At 40.4% G+C, this 25324-nt stretch overlaps 1 protein-coding gene across 1 annotated transcript; it reads right to left on the reverse strand.

Moving 5' to 3' along the window:
• Positions 1-12350: 12350 nt before the first annotated feature.
• Positions 12351-15337, reverse strand: LOC135253412 (calcium/calmodulin-dependent protein kinase II inhibitor 2-like). The gene is made up of 2 exons (XM_064332684.1): positions 14836-15337; positions 12351-14001 (listed from the first exon to the last, which is right to left on the reverse strand). The coding sequence occupies exons 1-2, from the start codon at positions 15002-15004 to the stop codon at positions 13931-13933; spliced, it is 240 nt and encodes a 79-aa protein (XP_064188754.1). The 5' UTR covers positions 15005-15337; the 3' UTR covers positions 12351-13930.
• Positions 15338-25324: the final 9987 nt, after the last annotated feature.

Raw genomic sequence — 25324 nt, forward strand, 5'->3', positions numbered from 1 at the left:
CAATTCATATCCATGGAGATAGCCAAGTACTTTCAAGTTAGATGACGTGTAGCCATTTACTAATACGATTGCATTTCAGGCTGGAAAATAACCCATTAAACCTGAGAAACCAGAGAGTTGTCTTAAGAATCTTTATCGCCACAGAATGTATCAAGCTGGCCGTGTCGGCATAGCAACGTACGCTGTAACGAAAATTTAAGTACGTCACAATGGCTATAACAGCTGTTTTAGAATGTCATTACGTAACCTGGATCATTTTTGCAACCTGGATCAAATTTGTTGCACAGTGCCAGTGTGCAGGAAGCATGAAAGGTTTCCCAGTTTGTCTCTCTTCAGCAGCTCCATGGCCCTTCCTGTGTTGCTGCAGAGGATTTCCTGGACCTCTTGACCTGGGAACAGCCTCTTTGCTTCTAGGACTTTTCTGTTTGAGTCCATGAGCAAGACTACTTGTGTCTGGTTCTTCTCAGCCTTGTTGCTGGAAGGAGGTTGTGTGGGGTGGTTCAGAGGAAGCCTGGTTCTCTGGGTGGGGGTGTGTGTTGGGAACAGCAGGGCTGCCTGTCAAGTGTATGTGACTCTCCTCTGTGGTAGTGTCTGAGTGCTCAGGTTGGGCGGATAGAGGCTGTGTGCCAGGCCTGAGTTTTTGGGGGAGAGCAGTGTGTATCTGTGTCTGTGGAGCAGGTGTGCATTGGGCAGGGGGGTGCAGCGTGTTCCCAGAGCTGATCCCTCTGGCCTTGCAGCTGTCTAGAGAAGGCCCTCTCCCTCAGCAATGCATCTTTCTTTATCTCTGATCTCTGGGCCTAGTTGTCTTGCTGCAGCTCAGTCATCTCTCCTCTCAGCTCCTTAATGGCAAAGAGACTTTCACTCCTCTTCTGGGTGACATCATTTCTCAGGAGCTGAATGGAGCTGGTTTCAGACAGCCTGCACAGGGTGTGCTCTCTGAATTCAAAAATTCCAGTTCCTGCAGGGCCAGGCTCTCTGACGTGTTTAAAGTGAGGACTGAGTGTGGTGGAGGGTCAGGGACTGGCAGACTGGCTGTGGGGTTGGAGAGCTAGCTCTGTGTCTGATTCTTCACTGTCAGTTGCAGCAGCCTTCTCATTCTCTACCTCACTTTTCAGCGATACACTCTCAGAAAAAAAGGTACCATTCAGTACCTAGAAAGGTGCAATCGCTTGTCACTGTGGCGGTACCCCTTGAAGGTACAGAACTGTACCTTTACCAGAAAAAGGTACCATTCAGTACCTAGAAAGGTACAATCGCTTGCCACTAGTACCTTTAGAGCAGGGGTGTCAAACTCATTTTTACCGAGGGCCACATCAGCATAATGGTTGCCCTCAAAGGGCCAGATGTAACTGTAAGACAGTATAAATGTAACTAAATGTCACCAAATATAATGTAAAATAAATGTAACTACTCCGTAATATATTGTTAAATAACTTTCTGTATTTATTACTTAAAGTTACAAATATTACATATGCATTTGCATAGATGTTAAAAAAAGTGTTTGCTTGTTGCTCTGTTACTATAACATAAATCCTTTTAATTTGTCAAGTTAAGAAACCCACATTACTCTATTTATCAATGATCAAACAATTCAAAGAAAAATATTAAAACACAAGTTAAGACATTAACTTTCTTCAAAAAAATTTTGTCACAGTCGAGAGGGTCAGAATAACGTACAACCAACTATAGTGAGCTGCTAAGAACATGTGTGACAGATGTAGCATTTTACAAAAACAAATGGCTGCACACAGCCTTGCAGGAGTAAACATTTGTTTGCATAAACCTGTAAACAACAAATACATTACTACACAAAAAGCAGTATATGTAATAAACTCAAAATAATAAAATAGGGTTGTCTCAGTTCACATCTATGAGTTGAAAATGATGACGATATGCTGCCTGTCCTTGAACACACCAAGTGGATCCCCTCCACCATCCTCATCCATTGATCATGTTCTGAAAACAACAAACACAAAACAAAATGCAAGAACAATCACTAAATTGCACTCAGTTTAACTATTCTTATTTTTGGTTGAAATACATTTTATCATATTTTAATTAGGTTTTTAAAAATACTTACCTATGTGTTTTATGGCCAGATGTCTGACACCGTTTTCCTTTGGCCAGTGTGTCAATGTCTGATTTTAGCTCTTGTGCTGTGGCAATCCGTAAAACAGCGTGGAGGTTGTCATCAGTGATGCGTGATCTGTGCTTGGTTTTGTTTAGATTCATTATTGAAAACATCTGTTCGCACAGATAGGTGCTCCCAAACATAGACAGAACACGGGCAGCATGAAGTCGAAGCTGTGGCATCACACCAGGGGGCAGTAGACGGTAAAAGTCCTCGATTGCAGCATCCTGGAACTTTGCTCTCAGGCCACTGTCGCTTTGAAGCTCGATTAACTCCAGCTGAAGGTGATGGGGTGCACTGCTGACGTTGGTGGTGAAAGGACTGGCAAAGATGGCAAAGCCCGAGTGCTGTGCTTTGAAGTCAGAGAAGCGCCGATCAAACTCATTCATTAACCTGCTCAGTTTGGTAGCCAACCAGGCACATGAAAAAGCATCGGGAACTGAGGCTGAGATGCTCTGACAAACTTAAAAGTGGGCAAGATTGTCCTGTTCCACTTGGCACTTCTATAGGTCAAGTTTACGCTGGAAACATGTGATCATGTCGGACATCTGCGTGATGACTTGTTTGCGTCCCTGCAGCTTCTGATTCAGTTGGGCGAGATACTCAGTTATGTCACATAACATAGCAAAATCACACAGCCAGTTTGGATCTGACAGTTCGGACAAGGGTTTTCCTTTACTCTGCATGAAAAGAGCAATATCTTCCCTAAGCTCAAAAAATCGTTTGAGGATTTTGCTCCTACTCAGCCACCTCACTTCTGTATGGTACGGCACATCTCCGTACTCCGAGCCCATCTCCTGCAAGAACAGCTGGAACTGGCGGTGATTCAGGCCACGCGCCCGAATGAAGTTCACTGTTTTCATGACCGTGGTCATTATATCATCCATCCCCAGCACCTTTCCACACAAAGCTTCTTGATGGATAATGCAATGATACGTTATCAGAGGCGTGTGACAGTTACTTTTTTGCATTTTCTCCTTCATTAGTCCAACCAAGCCCGCTTTTCCTCCACACATTGCAGGTGCACCATCTGTAGTTAATCCCACCAACTTTTCCCAGGGCAATCCAGTTTTACTTACGGACTTCTCCACCGCATCATAAATGTTGTGGTCCCATGCATGGCAGCTACATCCAAGAGCTCCTCGGTGACAGAGAGGTCCGACTTCACGCCTCTAATAAAAATGGATAGCTGTGCCGTATCCGTGTTGTCTGTGCTTTCATCAACAGCTAATGAAAAAGCTGTGTAACTGCGTGACTCTTCGGCCAGCTGTGTTGACAGGTTTGCTGCTAGCTCCTTGACTCGGTCCGCGATGGTGTTTCTTGACAAACTGACATTTTTAAAAGTCTGTATCTGGTCGGGGCACACCTGCTCACACACCTTCAGCATGCACTGCTTCAAAAACGCACCCTCTGAAAAAGACTTTGAAGCGCGGGCGATTTCGTCAGCCACCATAAAGCTAGCTTTCACTGCTGCATCGTTTTTGGTTGTGGCTTTGGTGAACACATTCTGCTGCGATCGCAGCCTTTTAGTTCTTTGACAATTTGTTGTTTTTCTTGAAGGCTAACTTTGGCATACTTGGCTCCGTGTTTGGTGTCAAAGTGGCGACGTAGATTGTACTCTTTGATGACCGACACCGCCTCATAACACAAAAGACATACCGGTTTTTCTCCTTGAAGCACAAACATGTATTCGCCTTCCCATCTTTCTTGAAACTGCCATCCATCTGCAGAAATCTTTCTCTTCCTGGACATTTCGGGATCATTTGTGGATATTCTCAATTTCACTTGTAGCATTAATTAAACACTGGATACACCTGCGATCTAGTGGCGGGATGCCGTCACTTCGTGGGTAACAATCACCATGCATTGTGGGAAATGTAGTTTATGGTCAATGCACGCTTTAAAGCAGCATAGACCTATTTTAAGACAGATTTTAAGACCAATTAAGCACTCGCGGGCCACATAAAATGCCGCGGCGGGCCACATCTGGCCCGCGGGCCTTGAGTTTGACACATGTGCTTTCGAGGTACCGTTTTGTACTTGTACAGAATTTGTACCCTTATGTACCTTTATTTCTAAGAGTGTACAAATGTTTCTTCAAAGGAGTGGAAGCTGGCTTCACTCCCTTGGATCAGTACAGTACCATTGTTATATATATATATATTAATAGTCATAATGGGGCTGTCGTGGTTTGGCTACCATGACAGGTTCCTCTTCATTTAATGAAGGGATATGTCTTACACAAGACTGCCTTCCACACATGGTTTTGGTTTTGATATGTCTGTCTTTAAGTGTGGTCATGTCTGTGTACAAGCACTCATGATTGTTACTTAGTGGAGTGAGTTTATAATTCTTTTTTGCTTGAACACCCTTGAGCTCTGCAGGGTAAATAATCTCCATGGCAACCATTCAAATTAAACAATTTTTCCTTGTAGTCAAACCAACTGTCACTTTTCAACTGGAATCTTAAATGTCAATTACTGTAAATTGTCATTTTGATCAACAATTTTGATTAAAACGTATTATTATTTATAAAGGCTGCACTAAAATTAGCTTTCACGTAAATGTGCTTTTTTCTCATTTTCATATAGTACTATTCTTAGCAGGAGCACATAGTTGGAGCTGGATCTCTCTCCCACTCTCTCTCCCTCACTCCCTACTTTCTCTCTTCCTCTCTGTGTATCTCGATTATATTATTATTATTATTATTAGGGATCATGTGTATGATTGTATTGTATTGTACAGATTTCCTTTGCCATAGTCATTATGAACCTTTAATAGCTTATTAAAAAAGCTAACAAAATGTGACATGTCTACGGAGGACTTTAACAATAACCCTGACACAAGACATGCCTTAACTTGGCCCTCATATTTGCACTATCACAGTGTTTCTTTCTTTTAGTTTGCTTTGTTTTTTAAGCTTTATTAAAAAAAGTAAACAAATCTGTTACTTGTAGGTGTCTTTGATGTCAGATTGATTTTCTGGTCAATTTTATCATTTCAATATTCAACCTTCAGTACGCTTCATGACAGTGTGAACGTGCCATGAGGCAATACCATTTTTGCAGTATTAATACTACATCCCCCTCCTAAATATTTTAACTCTTACATCCATCTATCAAATTTATTATAGCGCTTGAGCCAAGTCAGTGTCACGGTGGCAACAGGGAAACCAAAGTAGATGAGACGTTCTTTTCCTCAGCTCCAATCTGGGAGATCTCTTGGCATAGCCAGGCCAGCTGCTTCAGAGTCTCCATCTAGTTGGACGTACCAGGTACACCTCCGAAGGGAGGTGCCCAGGGGGCATCATTACCAGATTTCCAAACCACCTCAACTGGCTCCTCTCATTGTGAAGGCGCAATGTCTCTATTCTGAGGTCCTCTTGAATCGCAGAGCTCCTCATCCTACCACAGAGAGTAAGCTCTACCACTCAGCAGAGAAACCATTTCTGCCACTTGTGCTTGCAATCTCAAACTTTCAGTCACTACCTAAAGCTTGTGACCACAGGTGATAATAGGAATAAAAAATGATCTATAAATTGAGTTCAGATACCTCTTCACTACCACAGTCCGATTCAATGTTTGCATTACTGCAGCCACTACAGTACAAATCTCTTTTACTTTCACTTGTAATAAGACCCCACATAGTATCTGAATGTTTCTACTTGGGACAGTTGCTCTCCCCCCTCATCTGAAGGGGACAAGTAATCTTTTTTTCTGGGGGACCATGGCCTCAGGCTTGGAGGTGCTGGTCCCCATCCCAACAGCATCACACTCAAATTCAAGCCATTGTAAAGCGCATCGGAGGCCACAGTGCAACGAGGCTAAAAGGAGGACATCATCTGCGAACAAAAGAGATGCCACACACTTACATCCCCAAATCAGACATACTCTAGACCTCAACTGCATCTTGATATCATGATATCAAGACCATGAACAGGAACATGGACAAGGTGCACCCTTGTCAGAGCCCGACACCCACCCTGAATGAGTTTGACCTGCAGTAATACTAAGGATGCAAACACAGCTCTGGCTCCAAAGGTACAGAAATTGACTGGCTCATAGACGTGACCCCAGGAAACCCATATTCTTACAGTACCTCTCACAAGATTCCGCAGGGAACATGGTTATAAGCCTTCTCAAATCTGAAAAAAATATGTTGGCCGGGGCTCATTTCTATGATGCTACGATGTGTGAGTTGAGATCTGTGTGAGGCGATAAATTTATCTTGCTCTTTTTGTATTTCACGTAGAAATCACAACTGCAAGCCACAAATGCATGTCCAAGCACATTCATGTAGGCAATAAGCAAACATTCTCATACTATCTCAATTTGGTTTTGTGTTTGTGTGCAACATTATCTGCTCTATGTAGGTTGGCCTAGGTGTCAGGAGCCAGGGTTGCAAGGGGTATCTGGGGAGTGGAAAAAGGTCTGATAAGGTACAATACCCATGTAAGAGTTAACCATAGCCATGAACACTTTAAGTCCAGTTCAGACAGTAAGCATAGGCTATGTCAGAAAGTTATGGTAAGTCAAACTGGGTGGTATGACAACAAGCTACCACATCAAGATAACAATACAAGTGCCATTACAAGTGCTGGGTGATGCCTGGGTACCTTCTAAAATAGCTGTGCGTAATACGACACATGCTGTTTATGGCATTTTTAGTACAGTCTGGCTTGACTGACAATTCCTTTATTCAGTAGGTGACAGTATGAGTTTTCTAACGATGTATAACATGTCTAATTTTGCTTTTGGAATAGCGTTTTATAGGTCAGCGTAACCAAAAGTTTTCTCATCATCGCATTCACTTACCACTCTGTGGTAGCAGTAAAAGACACTGCACCTGATGAAACATTATCAACGATTTTTTGTAATTTCTTGGAAAATAATATTATTATTGAGGAGTTCTGAGCTGTGCTAAACCATATGTTTGCTGATAGACCTAGCTGACATTGTTTTCTGGAGTAAGACATAAGTGGAGAGAACTGTATCACTGAATTACTGTCTCTGTCTCTATCTTCTGAACACAAATAACATTTCATCATCGCTATGTAAGTATTACAGCTCAAAACATTTCAGTTATATACGTTATGTTTGAAATTGAGTGTCTTTAAATAGGTTAGTGGTATTTTATAATGAGGATATTTCACACTGTAATGTAAACATTCATTGGTAGTTTAGTAGTTTTTATGATACATGCAACAGTGATGACGTGAGAGTTTGAACATGCCAAAACGTGGTGGACAGTTGAAAATTGTTTTCATGTCGTCCCATCCCCATACAAGAAAACATTACATACTGTAAAGTACAGAAATACATACGAGAGTTAATTATTACACATTTAGGCACTTGAAAATGATGAACAGTGGGTTTCTTGTGTCAAAACAGTTGATTTGCAGTGAAATATGTGAATATGTTGTGATTTACAGCAATGCATTATTTATACATTCTGGATAGATTGGGAGACGCTGGGTACGCTGCTTAGTTTTTGCTTCATAGATCTTTAGTAGTTCTACATATCCACCCTTAGATTTTATGAACTTGTGGTCAAGGAATTTTTAATCCAGGACATGTACAGTTTAACCTGCTATATATATATGCAATCTCTCAGTATTTCATTGCAAACTAAAAAAGGGCAAATTCATTTTTTTAAATAAACTAATCTAAGTTAATATTGTAAATGGTACAAATGTCTTGCTTCATTTAAGCCATTTTTCAAGTCTCTGGGTGGTTTTCACATCTGGAGTTATAAAGCTTTAAATAGGGTACCCCCTAAATGGGCAAGAATTGGCCAGATTTGCCATGTGCGCTAAGGGCTTAAAGTATGGTTTCAGGAAATACATTAAATATACTTAAAATGGCCCAGTTAAATTTTCTAAAGTACTTTAAATAATCAAATTGATGTACATAAGTATGCTTAAAAAATAAATATGGACAACTTTTTTGTAAGGGAACACCCGAAACGTTCCTGTTCATGTTTAACCAAAGATCTCTGTCAAGAAGGTTGCATAAACGTCTCATGCTATGGAAATCTACAGTAGTTCCATAACATTTGGGACGAAGACATATTTTTTCTTGATTTGTCACTGTATTCCACACTTTCAGATTTGTAATCCAATAATTCACATGTGGCTGACGTGCACATTATCAATTTTTATGTAAGGGTGTTTTCATACACTTTGGCTTCACCATGTAGATATTACAGTACTTTTTATACATAGCCCCCCCCCCAATTTCAGTGTAGCATAATTTTTGGGAAATATGAATGTTATGTACATCAATGTAATTGTGTTTAGTGCTTTGTCATGTAACATTTGCATGTGATTATTGCTTGAAGTGTGTGACCCAAAGACATCACTAGGTGCTCCTGCTTGTTTTGGGGTATTGTTGCCTCAGGTTTTCTCTTCAGCATATAAAACGCATTGCTCAGTTAGATTCAGATTGGGTGAAGGACTTGGCTAGTCAAGATTTTTTCACATTTTAGTTTTGAAAAACTCCTTTGTTGCTCTAGCAATATGTTTAGGATCATTGGGCCTCATTCTTGAAACGTGTCCGATCACATTTGATAGTAAACTGTATGTTGAATATTTCCAAGAACATTTCAGCATTCATCAGTTTTTCTTATCTGTATTTGTTCGTGGCTGTTTCTTTATGCTCATCACATGAACAGGGTTGCACCTAAAATTTACAAACAGGCATTCATCATCTCATACACCTGGGATATGCCCAAAAACAAAGGTCTGCACGTGTCATGAAACCCATATTAGATTTTTGTAGAAACATTTTTAAGAACAAAAGTAAGAATAACTGAAGAAAGATTTTGTGCAAGAAGCCCATTCTCTTGCTGTAGATTGAAGCACCGTTCAATGACATTTGGTTAAACTCGAGTAGACAGTATGCTTTGATACACTTCAGAATTCATTCTGTTGCTGCTGTCAGCAGTTAGATCATCACTTTGGTCAAGTGGGCCAGTACCCGTGGCAGCCATACATGCCCCAAACATAACACCCTGCCACCAAGTTTCACAGATGATGGGGGGTGCTTTGGACCTAGAGCAATTCCTTTTGGCTTACATACTTTGATTGTGCCATCACTTTGATACAAGTGATCTTGGCCTCATCTGTCCACAAGACTTTTTTCTTGAACTCTAGAAACTCTATGTATAAAAGGTGCTGTAATTTGCACTTGGTCAAACTGTATACACATATAAAATATATAAAATAAATAAAAAGCTTTAATAAAAGAGAATCTTCACTTTAGCCGCATATGAACTGTTTGATTACAAATCTCCAGTTGAGGTCCATTAAATCAGTTTTTCTAAAAACTGCCATGACAATGTCTTGCTTTGCTCTGCTGCATTGACTCCAAAATGGCATGACTTACAAACATCTAACGTGAAATTATGTATTGTATTTCTTTATATAGTGATATTCCAGAAAATGAGTATGTCTCTAATGGTAGGGTGGTGGCAGTGTAGTACAATGGTCAGGGCACTGGGCTTGTACAGTTGAGGTCAAATGTTTACATACACCTAGGCTAAAGACATTCAAACTCAATTTTTCACAACTCCACACATTTCATGTTACCATACATTTCCTGTGTTAAGTCAATGAGGGTACCTACTTTATTTCCATAAGAGGTCATTTCAAAATAATAGCTAAGAGACAGATTTATTTCATCTTTTATGTACTATATCAGATTTTCAGTCGGTCAAATGTTTACATACACTTTGTTAGTATTTGGTGGCATTGACTTTTAATTGCTTGGTTTGAATCAAACGCTTGGTGTAGCCTTCCACAAGTTTCTCACAATACTTTGCCGGAATTTTTGCCCATTCCTCCAGACAGAACTGGTGTAACTCAGTCAGGTTTGTGAGCCTCCTTGCTCGGACACGCTTCTTCAGTTCAGTCCACTAATTATGTATGGTATTCAGATCAGGGCTTTATGATGGCCACTCCAATACCTTCACTTTGTTGTCTTTAATCCATTTTGTTACAACTTTGGAGGTATGCTTAGGATCATTGTCCTGCTGGAAGACCCAGTTGCGACCAAGTTTTAACTTTCTAGCTGATGTCTTAAGATGTTGCTTCAGTATTAGATAATCCTCCTTCCTCATGATGCCATCTATTTTCTGAGGTGCACCAGTCAATTTTCCAGCAAAACACCCCCCACAACATGATGCTGCCATGCCAATGCTTCACAGTTGGGATGTTCTTTGGATTAAAACCTCACCCTTTTTCCTCCATACATAGCGCTGATCTGCCCTGGGAGTTAATTTGTGCCTCTCTCCTAAAGGATGCAGTGTCTGTGTGGTTCCAAGATTCTTATATTTACATACAAATGTTTGTACAGATGCTCGTGTTACCTTCAGTTGTTTAGAAATTTGAGGAACCGGACTTGTGGAGGTCCACAATTTTTTTCTGTGGTCTTGGCTGTGTTGCTTGGACTTTCCCATAGCATAAAGGGCAAAAGGGCTGTGGCTCTAAACGTAGGCCCTTAAATACAGCCACAGGTGCCAATTTACTCCCAATTATGACAATTGGCCAAACAGAAGCTTTTTAAAAACTAATCACATAAATTTCTGGAATCTTCCATACTGTTTAAAAAGACAGTCAACTTAGTGTATGTAAACTTTTGACCCACTGGAATTCTGATATAGTGAATTAAAGACAAAATAAATCTGTCTCTAATCTATTGCTTTAAAATTGCCTCTGACGTGAACAAAGTAAATGCCCTAATTGAATTGCCAAAAGAAATGTATGGTAACATTAAATGTTCAGAGTTATGAAAAACTGAATTTGAATACCTTTAGACTAGGTGCACATAAACTTTTGGCCTCAAATGTAACTCGAGTGATATAGATTTGATTCCCAAGTGGGGCATTGCCACTGTACCAAGTCATGTACATAATCTGAATTGCTTCAGTGAACATCCAGCCATATTTAATTAATAGCAGGCAAAGATTTTTAACTGTGTATGTTGCTGTGGGTAAGATATCCTGGTAAATGCTTAAATGTAAATTTACTAAATACTTTACCTAAAGAGCATTACATACTTTCCCTCTGCAGAGAGGGAAGTCTGTGGGAGTCTCGGCACCCACAAGCTGATCCGGTCCGAAGATCTTTCCGAAATGTGAAAAAAATATGTTCCTCTACACCTCCCCACTCCTCCTGTTCTCTATCATTGTAGAGGAAAATGTTTTTGGGTAGCATTCCAGAGGGGACATCCATCCCAGGAAGATCCCATTCCAAATCAATTTGTTTATTTGTATTCTGGCAAGAAGAGGAGGCCAGGGCTTGTTAGCACAACAGTACCAGAAGCAGCTGTGAGGCAGGACTTTGGAGGTACTCTGCAAAAATTAGAACCCAGAGACATAAAACATACACAATTTACACCTATTCACACTTCTTTTCATTTGTTCTTAACTCTTAATAACATATTTTAGAAAGTATTACTAAACAGGTTCTGTTACTTGAATGAAATCACTATCTTAAGAACAAAAAATAAATAAAACAATAATTATTTAGGTTAAAGACAGGGTGCATTGAAATTAGATTCAAATTAAAATTCTGCCATCTATTATTGGACTTAATCCTATAATATTTCAATGTTGGTTTTACTGTACAGCATCACACACAAAGAACAGGACCAGGAAAGCTGGAAACATGAACTAGAATTGTCTATTATCAAGTACTTTCATCACTTCTCACTGCCTTCCACATAGCAATAATAAAAAGAATTGTCATGGCCAAGTGCTTTAGCAGCAGTGTTAAGTGCAGCTGGAACACAGTCTGCCAGCAGGACAGAACAGCTCAGCTCAGCCCAGGTGGGCTATGTACAGCCCTCTTTTCCTCAGCTCAAGAATGCTTTGCTGCTCACTGCTTCCCCAGGTTGGGTCCAGTTCAGTATGGATCTGCTACCTTAGGCCTGAAGGCCAAAAGCAGCTTTGTGGTATTCTCTGAATGCCATTTTTCTATCATTGTGTTTACCAGCCATCTTCATAGATTGGGTTCATGGCTTGTATACCATAAATTGCCAACCTTCCTCTCTGGCTGCTTACTATATGTAAATCATATGCAAATATTTAAAATCAGTTCAATGGAAAACAAATAAGATCTGTTTCAACAGGGCGGCTAGTGTTTACTGTACACAGCACGCTGTAAGGTCCAGTTTGGACTACAAATTGAATACAAATAAAAGGCAACCAATAATCCCCACAGTTTTTACAGGATCTATCACCATTTATTACTTCACCAAATACAGTGAAATGGTATTATGATATACAATGAATCATTCTTAGAATGTAATGACAATTTTCTTGCTTTCTTTTCATAATTATTGAAAATGTGAAGGGACTCATGCAAAACTAACACTTTAAAAATAATAGTAAAAAATAACTCACAACTATAATGTTTTTTTAAAGAATCTGTCAAATAACCGTGTTATCTGAGGATGTTCTTGAATAGAATAAAAATGATAAAAACCTCAATTTCTAACTCCATAAAGAAAATCACAGTATATTTCTTTATAATAATTTAACATTGATTTGTACAAAATCCAAGACACATTCAAAAAGTCTCCTTTAACATCTTTCCAATCTCGATATTGAATGAGATGGACAAAACCGATCTTAGATACTTCATTATGCTCAATCTTTAGCTTAAATCTTCTCATAGATGACTCATATAACGTTAAACTAGCACATCATTTTGAATGACAAATATTTAGATATAAAAATACAAATATGAATCTGGTTAAAAAGAAGCGTGCCGACTGTGATTAAGAATGGTGGAAACACCCACGCTGGCACCAGAGCAAAAGTTCATGCTGATATGAAGAAGACCGTTACAATGTGTAAGACGACAAAACGTAAATAATCATATAATCAAAACTACTGATAATAAAATCTTCTCACGCATGTCTTGTTCATTATTGTTATTACCATTATTATTCTTAGTTGTTGTTGTTTGTTTGTATAACTATCCCTGTTAGCGTTGAACGAAATACTGTATTCCGATTTTCGATGTGGAACTGACAAGCGCCCATCTTTAGGCTAAAGTTTTATTACAAAAGGGGGAATGTAATAGGCTACTTTTCGTCAACAGACAAAAAGTGAGAAATAAGTAGCCTATGTGTGTATGTGTATGTGTATAGGCCTTAAAAGTCTCGTCTTTCCGCCAGTTTTCCATTGTTACATACGGACAGACTTTGTTGTAGACTGGACTTCAGCAGCTTCAGTCTGGCCAAAGCAATCAGCTAGCAGCAATCGGAATGCAGTCTGCCTTTGTACAGTTCTGAAATGGACAGCTCTTTTTTATTTTACGGGTGTACCAGGGAAAGATGATGAATGGGTTTTGAGAAGCTACTGCACAGCTATAGCAGTTCTCTAAATTAGATTCAGTTTCCAGTTGTCTTCATGGTCGTTCTGATGGTGTTTGTTGTTTTATAGCGCTTTTTAGAAGATGGTGGTGAAATGGCGAATTCATCTGTTGCTATACGTCGACAGAGGTTGAAAGACGGAGCTGCACGAAATCAGCCATCTTCGACATCCGCCCGCGCACCAATTGTTTAAAACGAGCCTCGTTTGTAGAATTGCCAGCAATCACAAAATAAATCTCGGAACGTTTCCCTCTCGCTATCCCCTTCGTACCATCCCTTCTTTCTCTTTCTGCTCTTTGTTTCTCTTCTCCGCTTCATGCCATCTTCATTCCGTCTCACAACTCTCAAACGCATGCACAGCCGTCAAGTGCTTCAAACTGGTGATTAAAATGATAAATCTGGAAGGCATCGCTCACGTTTAAACGCCAGGGGACGATTTGTCCGTCATTCCCTTAAGAACCTCGTCTATCCGGTCGTCTTCGATGACCACTGCGGAGAAAATAATTAACAGGCTTTTTCATTCGTACACTCTAAGCGAACACGAACACTGTCACTGAACGACAGTAGGCTATGCAATTTCTTTCATATATTTTTGGGAGAAAATGTCGTAACACATCGATTGATGTATTCACTGTCGAGCACCTTACCGAGAACGGTACCATCTGGTCTTTAAAAAAACAAATGTGAATATAGTAAAAGGGTGCATAGGCTACGATAAAGGGAGATATCCCCAAATGGGCTGTTACATTGCATATTATAACACCTCGTTTCTCCTCGGTATCCTGCCCGCATTCGCGGCAGCCAGAGGCGGTAACTGTTGCTCTGTTGATTGAATAGGCTATACAGTAAACCATGAACAGCGATGTTGTCCCTGCATAAACTTGACACTTAAAATTGAAAAATATACATTTACTGGAAACTACTGAAAATCAAACCTAGGGAGACTGAATAGTCAATGAACTTTTTTGTTTTAAAAGCTTACAGTATCGTATCTGCCAGGCATTGTGTATTCGTCTAAGCGGCCAGTGTTGCTCCTTAAAGGCGCATTTTCACCAGTGCAGTCCTTCGGTATAATCAAAACACTGCACCCGCATTGCAGCGTTGCAATATGTGTTTGTACTTATAACATTATTTTGCAGGCTAGGCTATCTGCCTTCCAAGCTCCTTTATTAATGTATTCATTCAAAATTCGCTATGCAGGTTAAGGTTCGTGGAACTCAGGATTTGTATCCTAAACATCCAGTTCACAATCACTGCTGATTCAATAATTACCGACACATGCATGCGTGGAAATAACTGGCCAATGCAATTCATCGCGCTTACCGTGCTTAGCTCTCCCGATCTGCCCAAGTTTAGGTGGTCTTTTTGCTTGCGATGCTCCAAAGAACGAATTTGTATCTTGCAGCCCGCAGCTGAAGGAAATTTGACCCACGTCACCGTCCCCTCCATACCCGCTCATTTTCCCCTCGCTGTACGGCAAGACCTCGGACATCACGGAGCTAAATGAGGCTGACTCGAAGCACCAATTTGGGAAACAAATATCGTTGGCGATTATCAAGGAGACGCAGACACTGAAAGATAGCAGCACCTCCTTTTTGTGACGATCTCCGGCTGGATTTACTTTTCCCAGCTAGCCTCACAAGGCGCAGACCCAAAGCAGTGCGAGTGCCGTGATGTGTGTGTTCGATGTAAAGAACAATAGGGGAGCGCTGTCTTCACTTTTCCCTTCGGAAAGGACTGCAGGGAAATGCTGGGGGATCCCAGGATCATAAAGGAAACCCAAGCAGAATAGTGAAGTCATCCATCCGGGTTCCGATGTTAGGGGTTTTGTGTGTGTGCGTGTGTGTGTGCGTGTGTAAAAAGGATGACACCAACAGGAGAAAGGAAGAACTTTCCATAACGAATAAAAACAAGACTCATTCCACGTTCATACTGCGGAACTGGAATGACGCGTGTTTTTTTCTATTCTCATTTTCCGTCATCTAACGCCATACTGTGCTGGGAATATATATTTGCCAGTTAAACAATCCTTACCCTCCAGTCGGCCCTATGCTGGAGAACAATTTTGTGAATGATGAGAATTATTCCGTCCGTCCATTTAAGGAAGTAAGCAGCAAATTAAAAAGATAAGCCAGCACATGTATTTTTTATCCATTTATTCTTTATGTTGACCAAAAAGAAACTCCAGAGATTAATTTTAAAACAAATAAATAAAAATGTTTAAATAAATGTAGGTACTAGGTCAGTCTGTGCCATCCAAATTGAAATGACTTTCTTTAAGCACATGCTTTGTAGAACTCCAATTCCAAGGGGTTTGCAGAAGGCCTAAGAGTGCTGCAGTCACCGATTTATCAAACACACAGATAAAGTTGCTGTATGCAGCAACCAGGCTCTGCCGATTTGGCTCACCTGTGGAGACTAAAGGTGCTTATCCACTGTAGGGCCGAACGGTTACCGGGCCGCTCCGTGTCGTTCCGCGCTGCTGAGGACTCGTGGGAGCGGTTACCGTTTCTTTTTCCATCTGTCGGGCTGCTAAAACCAGGACTAGGAAGCATCTAAGAAAAATTAGTGACGACAGCAAGTGATGCGGTGGATCAGCGACAACGTCCCGTTGTGTATGTAATAAATATGTGCCAGTTGTTGTCGTCACTCCCAATTCGTTTTGTTTTTGTTATGTTTCATTGGCTGACAATATGGACGAGGATTCTGTGTATTTTGGACTGTATTCGGTTTTTCTTTTTAGCGTATCCTCCACTGATCATCACTGTTGTATGCATCACAAAAACTATTAAAACTATTATTATTATTACTAACTAACGCTTACATTACAGTGTGAAATATCCACATTATATAATACCACTAACCTATTTCTACACTCAATTTCAAAAATAACATGTATAACTGAAATATTTTGAGCAGTAATACTTACATGGCAATGATGAAATTTTATCTGTGTTCAGTAGATGGAGACAGAGACAGTAAATCAATGATACAGTTCAATCCGCTTCTGTTTTGCTCCAGAAAACTATGTCAGATAGGTCTATCAGCAAACATATGGCTTAGCGATGCCCAGAAGTCCTCAATAATAATAGTATTTTCCTAGAAATTACAAAAAATCGTTAACAACGTTTTGTTAGGTGCAGCGTATTTTACTGCTACCACAGAGTGAATGCGATGATAAGAAAATTTTCAGTTACGCTGACCTATAAAACGCTATTCCAAAAGCAAAATTAGACATGTTATAAACATGTTATAAATGTTAGAAAGCTTATACTCTCCTACTGAATAAATTAATTGTCAATCAAGCCAGACTGTACTAAAAAGGGCGACAACGCCGTAAATTACACGTGTGGTATTAGGCACAGCTATTTTGAAAGGTACCCAGGCATCACAAATGCACGTATATTTCACAAACGGATTGTCCAAGACAATATATGACAACTCAGTCTCAAAAGGGACATCTCTACGCGTAAAACCAACGGTAAGGTTGTATATTTATTCAATATTTAGTCCCAGGTATTGACTGCAGAATGACATGGCATAATTTTTGAAAACTTTGTCTTGTTAATTTTGTTATTCGGTGAGCAGAGTTTTCACTGCTGTATTGGCATATCGTAGGGCTATTGTTGGGTTTATCGTGTTGCTATGACGGAATACGATTTTTGAGTAGCATTTTTATTTATATTAGCTTCTGTACCGACTTAGCTTGGGACGTGAAGAGACCATATGCGGAGTCACAAAACTGACGTAATGTGAAACCAATCAGTGAATACCTACGTCATTAAGCCCGCCCACCCGAACGGTTCTGCTGCACTGAGCACAGTTGTCTAACCGTGCTGAAAATAAGCGTTCCGTGCCAAAACACCACTGGAACCGTTCCTCTCTGTGCTCAGAACCGTTCGGCCCTATGGTGGAAAAGGGGCTCAAAGGGGAATTGCACTTTATAACACTTCTGCTTCTCATGACTGATATTGTCCTTCTAATGAATGTCGCCCTTCATTTTTCGATTAAGCCTGATTCATCTCACGTGGAAACCAGCGCACGCCCGAGGCTGCGCCGGCTAACCACAACGAGCTCTGGGAAGAAGAACCTTGTTAACGACTGACGGGAGGGGGGGGGGGTGCGTAGAACCTCATCGCCGTTGCTACCGAACAAGGACTCGGCTTGCGCGCCTTACATCTGGAAACCTCTACAATTTCACAACGCCAAGACTGTTCTCTCCAGGACCCCACACCACAACCATCGGAGGCCGCTGCCTGCGTGAATGGATGGACAGTAAGACTTGAGTCTTGCACTGAGTTTAATGTGACATTGTGTGTTTCCGTCTTGTCTTTTATAATAATTTGTGTTGGCAATGTAATCTTAGGACAACAATCATATGTGTGGTCTTTCTCTCTCTCTTTCTCCCCGACTAACTTTACAACACCGAGGTAAAGTTGATTTCATATTGGACATTCAACAGACATTCACATTCGGCATTTTGTAAAAGTACAATCATAATCAGGAACCTGTTTGTTTCTTGAATTTTAATAAATTGGCACTCTATAGAATAATCTGCAATTGGTTTGAGATTTTTTTGTCTCAAACCAATTTTTTGGTTTGGTTTTTTGTTTTTTTTGATTTCTTGAATTATAATAATGTGTTTCTTGAACTTTAATAAATTTGCAATCAATTACTTGTGAAAAGTTGTGGAAGAAGGCCAGGCATTAATAGAATAATCTGCAATTGGTTTGAGGTATTTTTGTCAAATATTGGCAATATTTAGCTTGGTTGCATGTGTTGCTTAAGAGCTGAAGTTATGCTTCACTCTCTGGTACTACTGGGAGCAATACTTCCCCATAGCTGAGCTAAGTTATTCAGCCACGCCGGTTACACTGTATCCCACACATACGCGACCAACCTGCCCTTTACCCTTCCCCCTTTTGTCCACAGAAAAAGGGACACGTGCGCACACGCAAGCGCACACACGCATACGCACCCCTACCTTCCCGTTTTTAGCAGTTTTCCCATTTAGATTAGTTTGTGTATGTTCTGTTTGTACGTTTGTTCCATAAATAATTGTATTAAACCCATGTCTGGTTTGATGTTGCTGTAAAGTGAGAATCTGAGTCAAAATAGCCTGTCCAGAACTATATCCTTCAGGTTATCGTAAATCTTTGATTTAAATATTGGATCCTTAATATTTGTAATTTTGATTATTAATTGAAGTTCTAAATTTATGGCCGAATAGTCTAGATAACTGTAATTTTATGATTTAATTGTGCGGTTATACCGCTTCGCCAACTTAAGTGGTGCCCAATGTGAGAATATAGAAATATATGTCCTACACAAGTGGTGCCCCATGTAAGTCTATATTGTAATTTCCCTGACATAAATATGTGAAAGTTCTTCCATGACAGAGTTGAAATCCCAAACACTAATGTTCTCCACTACTGTATGTTTCTCTGCGAGAGCATCTACCAAGCAATTGTAATCTAATCAGACTAAATAAAAACATTGATATCTGAAATAAAGTTTCCGGAGAAAGTTACAAATTTTTAGTCATCACACAACATTACATTACATTTATTTAGCAGACACTTTTATCTAAAGCGACATACAAAAAGTGCATATCAAGGTCATTGGAACAACTACAAAACACAGGTTCGATAAGGTACAATACTCATTTCGTACAGTTTTTCTTAGCCAAGAACACAGTCCAGTTCACACAGTGAACATGATTCTGACCTAACCTATGCTAAGTCAAACTAGGGGGAAGTACAAGCTACAGCAATAAGACGATAATACGAAGTACAATAAGTGCTGGAATGGAGGTACGTATAACATGAGTGGCATGAAAGAGGGGAATTAAAGTGAAATGATTCACAGAGTGGTGGCAGTTAGTCCTGGTGTAATGTGGACAGGTGTGTCTTCAGACCACGGCGGAAGGTGGGTAGTGAGGGAGTAGTTCAAAGCAGGACAGGGAGTTTGTTCCACCACTGGGGAGCTAGGGTGGATAAACTCCACAACACTGCTTTGGTGCCCACTGAAGTCAGAGAAATGTATATTAAAAGCAGGAAAAAAGATTTACATGCATAAAGTTGTTGTCCAAAAATGAAGAAATTAGTTTAACAGTAACACACAAATCCTGCTTGTGCAGAGCGCTAAGCTTTTGCAGCTAGGCCTAATATTTCCATATGAAAGGGAATGGGAGTACTGTAGGAAAGGAGAGTGTTGGACATCAGCCCAGCACGTCAGTACCATTCAGTTTAATAACCTTCCTCTTTTGTGTGAATGCAGAAGTCTCCCTCTGGCGCGTGCTTGGCTCAGTTATACTCTTCACTCCACCAAGTGGCTTTGGACTTGGAGTACCACAGTAATTACCCACTACTCAAAGCACTCCAGGATGTACCACAGTACCCAGGGTCCTCTGGGTTTTGTCTTGTAAACACCCAGGTGTTTCTGTTATGCCACAGTTTGTAGTTAATGCATTTGTGTGAGCACAAACAGATCGGGTGCTGTTGAGTTTTTTAAAGAGACATCTTGCTGGATTCTAGTGCAATGTAATCTATGCATTACTGCATAAATCCTTGTGGAGGGGTGGTGTGGTGAGAGCGCCATCTGCAGGCAGAGTGGGAGATGTTTAGCTGGCCCTGCAGCCACAGGTGTTTGCGATTACAATTAATTGCTAATTGTTCATATGCTCTGCCTGCAGTGAGACCGGGGCGCTGGAATGAGAGATGCACATGGGAGCAACGCACGGTGAAAATTCCCCTTCCTTATCGTGTGTGTTTTGGTTTGGTTTGGTTTGGTTTGGTTTGGTTTGTTTTGTTTGTGTACATACGGACATGCATACTTGTAAACCAGCGCAATAAAACCTGTGTGCATCTGAGAACTGAGGATTGTGTGAGTTGTTGGGAGAATGACTGCAAAACGTATTACAATTATCTTGTATCATTAAAAAATTTTCATCGACACAAGAAAGACATCGTCACATCACACAAGTTTATTACATCAAAAATGGTATGAAACATTTTTAATCCACACAAGGGATGGACCTCATTGGGCCATTAGACCGAAGTGCATGCGAGAATCGCTTTGTGTTAGTTTTAATTGACTATGCAACGCGATACCCGGAAGCAGTGCCGCTGTGTAGCATGTCAGTGAAGAATGTTGCACAAGCATTGTTTCAAATAATCTCCCGGGTTGGGATCCCGAAAGAGATCCTAACCTAGCAAGGCACTTCGTTCATGTCACGCACATTATGCGAACTGTACAAATTATCGGGATTTTAATCAATCAGAACATCGGTCTACCATCCCCAAACTAACGGTTTGATAGAAAGATTTAATGAAACCTTAAAAACAATGACTCATAAGTTTGTGCACAAAGATTGTCGTAATTGGGATGAGTGGCTGAACCCTTTATTGTTTGCAGTGCGTGAGGTTCCGCAGGCCTCCATGGGATTTTCTCCCTTTGAATTACTTTTTGGGAGGCGGCCACGCGGTGTGTTGGATCTAATGAAGGAAAGCTGGGAGGAAGGTCCAAGCACCAGTAAAAAATGAAATTCAATATGTTCTGGACCTGAGAGCAAAGCTCCACACACTAGTGCAATTGTCATGGGAGCATTTGCTGCAGGCGCAAGAATGACAACAGCGCGCATATAATAAAGGTGTTCAGCTGAGACTATTTGCACCAGGAGATAAAGTGCTTGTATTACTCCCATCTTCTACCTCCAAATTACTTGACAGGTGGCAAGGGCCGTTTGTGGTGTCATGGCAAGTGGGGGATGTTGGTTATGAAGTTGTTCAGTCTGACAGGGGTGGGGCAACACAGATATACTAGTTGGATTTACAGAGGTTAGGTCAGAATAGTGTTCAGTGTGTGAACTAAACTGTGTTCTTGGCTAGAAATAGCTGTACAAAATAAGTATTGTATCTTATTGAACCTGTGTTTAGTAGTTGTCTATGACCATGAAATGCACTTTTTTGTACGTCACTTTGGATAAAAGTGTCTGCCAAATAAATGTAATGTAAAATAAAATAATGTAGGTAACAAAACCGGCCAATTTTACCCCGGCCCTTTGTGAGGACCATCTCTCACTGTGCCAGAGAGCAGATGTGGCCCAGCTGCAGAGGCGTTTGCGGATGTGTTTTCCTCCCTGCCAGGGCACACGAACCTCATCCACCACCACATTGAAACATCTCCAGGGGTGACGGTACGTTTTTGGCCCTATAGATTCCCTCAACACAAAAAGAAAACTGTGCAGGCAGAATTGCAGCCTATGTTAGAGATGGGAGTGATATAAGAATCAAACAGTGCATTGTGCTTGTGCCTAAGCAGGATGGATCTGTACACTTCTGTGTTGATTATCGCTAGGTGAAAGATGTCTCACGTTTTGATGCTAATCCCATGCCTAGGGTCGACGACCTCCGGAACCGGTTGGGCACTGATCGTTTTTTCACGACACTGGATTTAACCAGGGGCTACTGGCAGATCCCCTTGTCGTCAGCATCTATAGAAAAAACGGCTTTCTCCACTCCGTATGGATTATTCCAGTTTTCACACTTCCATTCGGGCTATGCGGGGTGCCTGCTACTTTTCAATGCCTCATGGTGCTACGGCCCCACTCTCCATATGCTGCAGCCTACTTGGATGATGTAATCATTTATAGTAACATCTGGGAGCAGCATGTGGGGACGGTGCTTGGGTCTCTGAGGAGTGCGGGGCTTACGGCCAACCCAAAGAAGTGTGCAGTTTGACGGAGGGAGGTATTTTATCTGTGGTACCACTTGGACGGTGGGCAGGTGCGTCCCCAGGTTGATAAGACAGCAGCTATTGCGGCCTGCCTGCGACCCAAGACAAAAAAAGAGGTTAGATGGTTCTTGGCACTGGCAGGCCACTATAGGAGATTTATTCCAGCATTCTCTGAGCTGATCATTCCCCTGACCGATCTGACCCGAAAGGGTACCTCAGATCCGGTCCAGTGGATATTGTCACACAATGCTGTACTGTACCTAAATGTGTAATAATTAACTATTGTATGTATTTCTATACTCTGAACTCTTGTATGTTTTCTTGTACGGGGATAGGACGATATGAAAACAATTTTCAACCATCCACCATGTTTTGGCAATGTTCCAACACTCTCGCCATCACTCTTGCATGCATCACAAAAATTTTCACAAAAATGCATCACAAAAGCTAACTAGCCTAACGCTTACATTACAGTGTGAAATATCCACATTATATAATACCACTAAACTATTTAAAGACACTCAATTTAAAAAATAACATATTTAACTGAAATATTTTAAGCAGTATAGCAATGATTAAATTTTATCTGTGTTCAGTAGATAGAGACAGAGACAGTAAATCAATGGTACAGTTATATTTGCTTCTGTTTTGCTCCAGAAAACGATGTCAGCAAACATATGGCTTAGCTATACCCAGAAGTCCTCAATAATAATAGTATTTTCCAAGAAATTATGAAAGATTGTTGACAACGTTTCGTTAGGTACAGTGTAACCCACAGAATGAACAGGGTTCCATCAATTAGCAGGGCCTGTAAACTCTCCCCTATCTCTTGATAGCTATACCTTTTGACACCACAAGGAGACAGGAAGTGGGTGTGCCAGGGAGAGGACAAAGGAGATATGTTTGGTGGAGTGAAGGAGAAAAACTAGGAGCATGGTTTTGGCTAAGGCCTAGTGAGGGTATTTTGATCACTTTAAAACAAGTAAAAGGATTCTTTTTGGCTTGTTTTCTATATCACTGCTGATATAGTTCAGGCAATCTCTCTGTTTGCTTTGCTGGACTGCTTGAACCATTGGGATTAAGAAAGACAAAGGCCCAATGGATTCCGAACTTTTTTTGTTTTTTGTTTTTTTTTGGATTACTGTTTATGAACTGAAATGAGGGACAACTCTTACACCAGAGTGGTGAGACCTATCCTTTTTCTTTTTGTTCCTCATATTTTGGATTTGTTTCATTTTTTTGTGAACTTTTTCAGCTGTGCACTGAGATCTGTGACTTAATCAGTAGAGCAGACAAAGACTTTTAGCCTTTAACATCTTGTGTTGATGCTATCTACTGTTTCACTGAGTTGCATGTATTAACACAACTATCTTCTTGAGCATGGCCCACGTTCCTTCTTCTTCTAACTATTATTAATGTCATTAACGGTCTTGGTCACTGTACAAAGAAACCGTTTTAACAGTGTCTTTTACTTCTACCACAAAGTGAATGCAATGATAAGAAAATTTTCGGTTACGCAGACCTATAAAACGCTATTCCAAAAGCAAAATTAGACATGTTATAACATTGTTAGAAAGCTTATACTCTCACCTACTGAATAAATGAATTGTCAATCAAGCCAGATTTGCCAATACATTTTACAAGAAAGTATTTTATTATGTTCTCTATTTTTGTTATTTTACAAGACATTCTAATAGAGATGTGACATAGCTGCCAATCTTGGTGATTTGAGTACTAACAGCTTCACCTTGTGGAGTATCTTGAGTCAGTTTAATGTGAGTTTGGGTGTGTTGCACCATGGTGCTTGATTTTTACATAATAATACCCAGTGACTCTTTGTTGAGTGGTTAATTGAAAAAAAGAAAACTAAATGGGTGTATTGCGTCAGGCACTGTCAAGAACATAGAGGAACAGAAAAATAAAGAAAAAATGATAATACATAGGCTAAGAAAAAAGTTTTGTAAAATTGATCTTCGGCAATGAAAAGTCGGGGGGCGGGGGCCCACACCAATATTCTGTTAGGGGGCCCAGAATTCCTAGCAACGGCCCTGGACATATCTATCTATCTACAGTGCCATGATAAAGTATTTTCTCTCCTTTTACTGCATATGTGTCATGCCGGATGGTTTCAGATCTTTCCACAGAATGTTATATTATTCAAAGGGAACCTGAGTAAACACATTTAAAATTATTGTTGCTCCACCTAGCAACAATAACTGCAACGCTTGCTATTTGATCACAATATTTCACATCTCTGAGGAGGAATTTTAGCTTTTCTTTGCAGAACTGATTAAATTTAGACAAAATGGTCAATTTTCAAGTATGAACTGCTTGTTTCAGGTCCTACCACAACATCTCTATTGGGTTCAAGTCAGGAGTTGGACTAGGCCACTCATAAACTTAAATTTTGTTCCTTTTCAGCCATTCAGATGTCGATTTGCTTTTGTGTTTTGGATCATTGTCTTAGATAGGCTACAGATGAAAATGCGTATGACTTAAATACGGAACGCCTATTCTAGCCTAATGTCAAATTTGGGGTATGGTTGGCATTCCTAAATGAAGCCAGTAACTAGAACCGTGATTCAACGTTGCCATCAATCGAGAAATTGGACATTGAAAAGGGGAGGGTAACAAAAGGTAGGGTAGCCATCCGTCCGGTTTTGAATCGGACAGTCCGGTTTTTGACCCAGCTGTCTTCTGTCCGGCGCGACCTCTGGCAAATATTGGGTAGCATTGCTTTGGAATACATCTGATTAGGCAAGATAGCCTATATTGTTTCTAGTACCTTGGCGTCATTTTGATACCAATACTTTTAATGGCAGGCCTGGATTTTGGCAGTGTGAATGAATGAGTTATAGACGGTGTATGTCTTGTATGTGTGAGTAACTTGGCATTTTTGTACGTTGAAAACGTGTTTTTTTATTAGATATCATTTCTTTTTGCAAAGCGTTTTATTATGAGAATGAGAAATGCGAAGTGACCCTGTAAGAAACGGTTGTGGATTATGGTTATCCTTGTGTAAATTTGTACACAAGGATACAAAGGACCTTGTGTATTTGTCTGATGAGCGTGTACC

The sequence above is a fragment of the Anguilla rostrata genome, chromosome 4, assembly GCF_018555375.3.
Source record: "Anguilla rostrata isolate EN2019 chromosome 4, ASM1855537v3, whole genome shotgun sequence".
NCBI lineage: Eukaryota > Metazoa > Chordata > Actinopteri > Anguilliformes > Anguillidae > Anguilla > Anguilla rostrata.

Coding starts and splice junctions, on each gene's coding strand:
- LOC135253412 (XM_064332684.1), bottom strand. CDS start 15,004: ATGTCCGAGGTCTTGCCGTACAGCGAGGGGAAAATGAGCGGGTATGGA. Junction 14,002..14,835: donor GATCGGGAGAGCTAAGCACG/GTAAGCGCGATG, acceptor TTTTCTCCGCAG/TGGTCATCGAAGACGACCGG.